The 7,077-nt window shown below is 33.3% G+C and overlaps 1 protein-coding gene across 1 annotated transcript; it reads left to right on the top strand.

Moving 5' to 3' along the window:
* The first annotated feature begins 3,330 nt into the window (after positions 1 to 3,330).
* On the top strand, positions 3,331 to 6,367 carry LOC127733927 (uncharacterized). The gene is made up of 2 exons (XM_052243403.1): positions 3,331 to 3,595; positions 5,170 to 6,367. Exons 1-2 carry the CDS (start codon positions 3,511 to 3,513, stop codon positions 5,682 to 5,684), a joined length of 600 nt encoding a protein of 199 aa, XP_052099363.1. The 5' UTR covers positions 3,331 to 3,510; the 3' UTR covers positions 5,685 to 6,367.
* The last annotated feature ends 710 nt before the right edge of the window (positions 6,368 to 7,077 follow it).

Here is a 7,077-nt window from a genome sequence, read left to right on the forward strand (position 1 = left end):
ACAAAACAGGGAGAGGATCTGCGAAATCGATCTACACTGCAGTGAAGGATCGAATGTTAACACTGCCGAAGAAGCAGTTAAAGTGATTAAACCCAGACAGAATATTACAGAACAAAGACAATTGCATAGTGAAAACGGCTCTTTTCAAAGTCGCAAAACCAATTAAAAAGAGTCTGACTATTGTTGATATAAAAATATATAATCACGAAAGAAGGAGATTTTTTTTTTTATTTTGGTCATTTTGCTCTTCGTCTAGTTTTTGCTTATTTCTTTTCGTCTCTAGAAAATAAGTAAGACTTACGTAGAGTTGCGCTAATTTCCCCAAATTGTGTCTGTGTTAATGAATTTATTTTTCGCTTGACACACAGAAGATATTTGATTCGGACCCGGTCACAAGGAACATACAAGAAAGTAGTACATATGTTAAACAAAATAATTCCTACGCATGCCTGTAACTTTGTCCAAAAGTAAAAAGAAAATGGAAAATTAATTGGTATCAAATGAAAGGCTCCACGTCTTGAGATCACTGTAGAACACTTGATGAAAGTTTCTCATGAATAATAAAATAAATATATGAAATTATGATAGGGGGCATATTTGCCCTATTGCTCAGATCAGAAGTACCTGTTTTATACTACCCAACTTTCGGGAACCAGTGCGCTCTATTATGCCATTAAAGATATGTTGAGTTTTTCAGCACAGTCAAGTCAGGATAAGGTATAGTTTTGCTATGAAATGATTACCACTTTATTTGAAATTAAGACAAAATAGCTATAAATGCTTAACATTGCATAGTGGTTTATTCCAGAAATCACAGTTGAAGCAAGTGCGTGTCTGCGTTTCTGTAGAATTCTTTCTTTCTCCACTCACAAAAATACCAAAAAATGCAAATGTTTAAGTAGACTAGACAAATATGCAATATCTTTACGAATTGATTTCCTAACACAATGGCTCTAATACGCATGGAATATTTGCCACTGGACGTTCGGCAGATAAAAATCAAATCAATCCACTTTTTTTTCAGCCATCAGTGCACACGAAAAATTAAGTGCCGCATGAATAAAAGGAGATGTGAAGTATACGTCAGTGAGACAGCAACCCAACTACAGAAATAACCAAAAGACATCTAGAGGGAGACGTGTAATCTTCAACAATAGACAGGTGTCCTAAGACTCCTAACAATATGTCACATAAGTGCTATCAGATTCATATTTTTTTCAGCCAGCAGTATACATTTTTAAATGTAAAATAGAAGGAGAATCATATGTGGGTTATACGTCAATGGAACAGCAGCCCAACGACAGAAAAAAAAAAAAAAAAAAACATATTGATGCAGACATATAGTCTTCGACAAATAGACAGGTGACCACACATTGTCAATATGTCTCGCTCCACGAAAAATATATATCAATTCAACAGAGACATTGAAAGATCTGCTATTAACATTCAATTCTATAAATATAGGGGGGAATTACCATTTCGATATGACATACGACCGTTAACGACAACGTCCCCGACGTGGGACACACGCACACATTTAAGAAAATGTAACGGGGTTAATATACTAACGTTTATCTGATATCTTTGCCATCCCCCTTTTATCTTACAGTAATACTAGGGGAGATATAGGACAAGTATCATCTAATATTTAATCCCGTCGCCTCAACGTACGTACGGGTTGCACTCTGTCCCGTCGAGGGCTGAGTTCCCAACAGATCTAGACTGTAATCACTAGACTGCGGTTAGGTTATAATTCTTGCAATGCAAACTTATATGTAAAAATTGTTTCATGAAAAAGGTATAATAATACGGAAGTATTTCAAAGTTTTGCAAAATTTGTGTTTGTTTACAGGAAAATGCCATGATAAAGACTCATTGTATGATTGAGTCGTTGTTTACAATTTTTTGGGTCTTTTCAATCTTTAATCTGTGCAGATCACAACTTCAAAATAGACGAAAAAGGGCGAAAACCCTGCAAACGTATATAATACGTATATAACACTCCAGATTTTTGCCAATACCTTCTCTGAGGAAATTTTGCAAATTGTGTACTATATAAGGGTTTCAAACCCTTTACATCGTATGCTAACTTCTGAAAGTAGAGGCTTATTTTGTTACGTGTTATGTATGGAAAACGATTTTTTTGTGTTTTTGTTTTATTTTTGCTGTTTGCATTGGTTTGGTATTTTTTTTTTTGTTAAGAAAAGGGGGGTGCCGTGAAACAGAGATTTTTAAAGGATAAACACCAGCCATAAAATGCGAAATATTTTAAATGTTTAGTAAATAAGTAACAACTTTTTGACACATAAAACGTAAATATGAATAAAAGGAGATTCAAGGTATACACCAATAAAACAAAAACACAAAACTGAACGGTACGAAATTCGGTGTTTTTACTTTATTGGATTCTCAGTTCAAATATACACCACTTTTCACGTGCAAGGAGTGGAGTTTTTAATTATGACGGCATCACAGTAAAGTATATAAGCAAAAACACTTTGAATTGCAGAGAGAAAGTCAATTTAGCCAATCGTCTAATGAAGAAAAAAAACAAAACAGGGAGAGGATCTGCGAAATCGATCTACACTGCAGTGACGGATCGAATGTTAACACTGCCGAAGAAGCAGTTAAAGTGATTAAACCCAGACAGAATATTACAGAACAAAGACAATTGCATAGTGAAAACGGCTCTTTTCAAAGTCGCAAAACCAATTAAAAAGAGTCTGACTATTGTTGATATAAAAATATATAATCACGAAAGAAGGAGATTTTTTTTTTTTATTTTGGTCATTTTGCTCTTCGTCTAGTTTTTAAAGGCAGTGCTTTAATGCCTTTCTAGTTGCCGTGTTAATATTTCTTTCCGCGATATCCAACTTATCTACGTGGGGGGTCATTTAGCTCCAAGTAGATCCGGAAAATGTTGATTCTCTCCTCTTCTTATTGTGGTATAAAATGTTTTTTGTCTCATTTCATTTACATTGGGAAATAGAGAAACGATCATTGTGTTTTGTTAGTTTTAAAAACTTTTGATATATTTGTATTTTACATTATAAGCAGTCAACCGATTGACAAACTAGAATTATTTGAATTCCGTGTGGAAAGAGGTCGGGTTAATTTCGAGTGTTATCTGCAATCTAGATGTTTATAAATCATTTCAGTCGTTGATATAATAATTAAAGGTCGACTGAACATGAATTATATTATACAATTTAAAGCGCATTTCTGTTTATGCACGCGAACCCGTCTAACGTTATTGTTATTTCGCAGTTGTATAAAGTAGCAAATTATCGTTCCTGAATAGGTGGCGCCGTGGTAGCCGATCCTGTACATCAACTTCCGGTTTCTGCACTGTGCAACTATTACAGTTGCATTTTTAATTAACGATGCCAAGTACTTGTTGTTGTGAACCTGGATGTCATTTAAGAGGAGGACATGCATTTCCAAATGACTTAAAAAGAAGGAAAAGTTGGATCAACGCCATGGCCCATACGCAGATTGGACGAGAACACGATGAAATCGTGGAGTCCATCTCAATCAGCTGTTGTTTGCAAGGCACATTTTACTGAAAAAGACTACGTGAAGGAAACTATTCATGGTAAAACTCTATTTTCTTTTTAAAATATATAGTTATATATGTAATCGCCATGCGAATAAACCAAAGTCAGTTTACAACCGCAATTATCGTTTTAGAATAAAAGGGGGTGGTTAATTCAAGACGTCATAATTTTTTGGATTACGATTCAATGTGATCTGTTTGAGATTTTTTGGTGCTTGCTACAATTATAATGATTTCTTACAAGAGGTATATCATACTGAGAATTATTTTAGCAGTAATTATGCTTATGTAGTAATGACAGGAATGCATAAGCTATGCCTCATAGACTTTCTTGAAAAATATCAATGACAATGTTAACAGGAACAAAACAATGACATGCTCTCATCTATATTATAGTTATTTAGGTACAAACAATGTATGTTTGTTGCATACGTCTCTCATTGTTTGTCCTTTGGATTTACATAACATACATTTTGATGTACATTGAATCAGGCTAACATAGTTTTATCCAGATTGTAATGAATAAATCTAGTTAATATTTTGCCAGGTTACGAGTACAAAGGAATTATAGTTATCTTGTACCATTGTAACTCGTACCAATGTCAACTCGTACCAATGTCAACTCGTACCACTAAACAAAAACTCGTTCCAATGCAAACTCGTACAATTGTACCACTGCTAACTCGTACCACGGTAAATTCATACCATTGTAAACTCGTACCAACTTATTTAAATGCATTCAAATGGTGTTTAATGATGAATATATATTTTAATTTCACTCAATACCTCTTAAGTCTGTAAAATGTATATAATTTGAAATTACAATAACCAATTTGTAGCTAATTTTCCTTGTCTAATTGGATAGAGAAAACCGTGGCAGATTGGCTTTGTTGTCTCCCTTGAATAGACTCTTTTTTAAACTTTTACTGACAACTATTTGATTTAATTTTTAATCATTCCAAATCAGTAACATTGAATAGATTTGGGTATTTTTCTATTGTTTCTAAAAGGAATTTTATTTAATGAAAGAATTTATTGATTGTGTTTTAAAGGTTTAAAATTGTTTATTGCTTATATGATTATACAAGTTGATTAGTTAAAGATAAAAAAAAACAAGTTGATTACAATGTAGTTAATAATCAACCAATAATCACACAATCAAAGGAATTTAATATATTTATTAGCATGGTAATTAAGAAATTACATTTGTATTTTTGTCTAAGTTTTCATTAAAATCTGGTATAAATTTCAAAGATATTTTATTTTTTTGTATAAAGCTTAAAAAAAAATAATCATAAAACATTTGTATTTTTGTCTTAGTTTTCATTAAAATCTAGTATAAAATTCAAGTAATTCAACTTTTTTTATTTTTAGTTTACCAAAAAAAAAATCATAAAACTTTCGTATTTTTGAATATATTTTTAATGGTACGAGTTTGCAGTGGTACGAGTTCTGATTGGTACGACTTCCCAGTGGTACGAGTTTACGTTGGTACGAGTTTACGTGGTACAAGTTTACAATGGTACGAGTTAACTTGCTTCTGTACAAAGTATGCATTGCTAATGGAAGTTCATTTGATTATAAAAAAACTAATGTTTTATAACCTTTTTCAGGGCACAAACCCACCATACAGAGACTTAAGTCTACTGCCAATCCCAGCCTATTTTCCTGGACCAAGCAAGAGACTGAATCGTCCGCAAAAAGAAAAATCAGGGCAGTTTCCTGTGAAAACAAAAGAACTAAACTTGATGAAAATTGTAGTAGAAATCTAGAGGAAAGTTTTGATTGTAAAGTTGGTTTTCCTGAAGAAGTAATTCATACTGCAGACAGGATTTATGACTGTCCACCACCAACTGCCGAGCTAATGTTGAGCTTCACAGATGGAATTACGCAAACACCATCAATGCCTATATTTTCAGCAGAGAATTTTGAAATGAAGACACGTGACACAGCCATGCATTTTTATACCGGTTTAGAGTTGTATACTAAATTTTTATTTGTTTTGACCACACTTGGTCCAACAGCACATTGTTTGAGATACATATATTTTCAAATTGATAGGGTGTCATTTGAAAATCAGTTTTTTTATGACTTTGATGAAATTGATGCATTATACAACCAACTTTGAACTGTCTAGATTCTAGACTGAAACTAGTGTTAAGAATATTGTGTAAACATGGATTGTTTTTATGTCTAAACAGTGGCGTGAGGCTAACACTTGGCCATTTAGTGGTTTAGTCTGGTATTTTTCGCCATCCAACTTAGAATTAAAGTTTCCTACAACTTGGATTATTATTGACAGCACAGAATATCCCGTGATAAAACCTAAAGCTCCTAGAGCTCAGACAACCTTTTCATCATATAAAAACAGAAACACTGAAAATACTTGTATGTTTTCGACACCTGGTGGTTTAGTCAACTATGTCTCTAATGCATATGTTGGTTGTACCAGTGGCTGTGAAATAGTTGAAAGATGTAGAATAGTTCAATTATGTGATCCAGGTGACAGTGTGATGGCAGACAAAGGTTTAAATGTGCAAGATTTGTTTGCTCACTTTTTTCAAAAAAAGAAACAGAATTAGTTCCAAAACTCTTATACAGGATAGAAAATTAAAGTCTCCAATTAACACGTGCACATAGAGCTAATTATTGGACTTGGCAAAACATACAAAATTCTAATAAATCCTATGAATGGAACTGAAACAAAACTTTCATCTGAAATAACATTTAGTTGTTTTATGTTGTGTAATTTAACTAATTTTAGAACTTGTATTGTGCCAAAGGATGCATAAATAAAAGTGACGCAATGAAGTTTGTTCTGATATATATATATATAAATATTATTTACAATTACATGCACATGTAAATTGTAATGCATATAAAAATAAGGAGATGTGGTATGATATTCAGTGAGTTTATCGAACCAAAGTGCATAAGAAATGGGTTAAGCGGTTACAGGTGTTACTGTCACCATACAATCTCCAACAATTAGAAAAACTTGTACCGTGTAAAAAATTTCAGAGATCTACAACTAAGTTTTGTTGTCTCACCTTGACTTTGGTGAATTGTTTATATCTGTTGATGTAAATATAAAAAAGAAGATGTGGTATGATTGCCAATGAGACAACTCTCATCAAGAGACCAAATGACACAGAAATTAACAGCTATAGGTCACAGTAGGGCCTTCAACAATGAGCAAAGCACATACCGCACAGTGAGCTATAAAAGGCCCCGAAATGACAATGTAAAACAATTCAAACAAGAAAACTAACGGCCTAATTTATGTACAAAAAATGAACAAATAACAAATATGCAACACATAAACAAACGACAACCACTGAATTACAGGCTCCTGACTTGGGACAGGCACATACATGTACATACAGAATGTGGCGGGGTTAAACATGTTCGCGGGATCCCAACCCACCCCCTAACCTGGGACAGTGGTGTAACAGTACAATATAAGAGCGAACTATAAAAATCAGTTGAAAGAGGCTTAACTCATCAGATGGATAAATACA

Source organism: Mytilus californianus, unplaced genomic scaffold, assembly GCF_021869535.1.
Source record: "Mytilus californianus isolate M0D057914Y unplaced genomic scaffold, xbMytCali1.0.p SCAF_3, whole genome shotgun sequence".
Classification (NCBI taxonomy): Eukaryota; Metazoa; Mollusca; class Bivalvia; order Mytilida; family Mytilidae; genus Mytilus; species Mytilus californianus.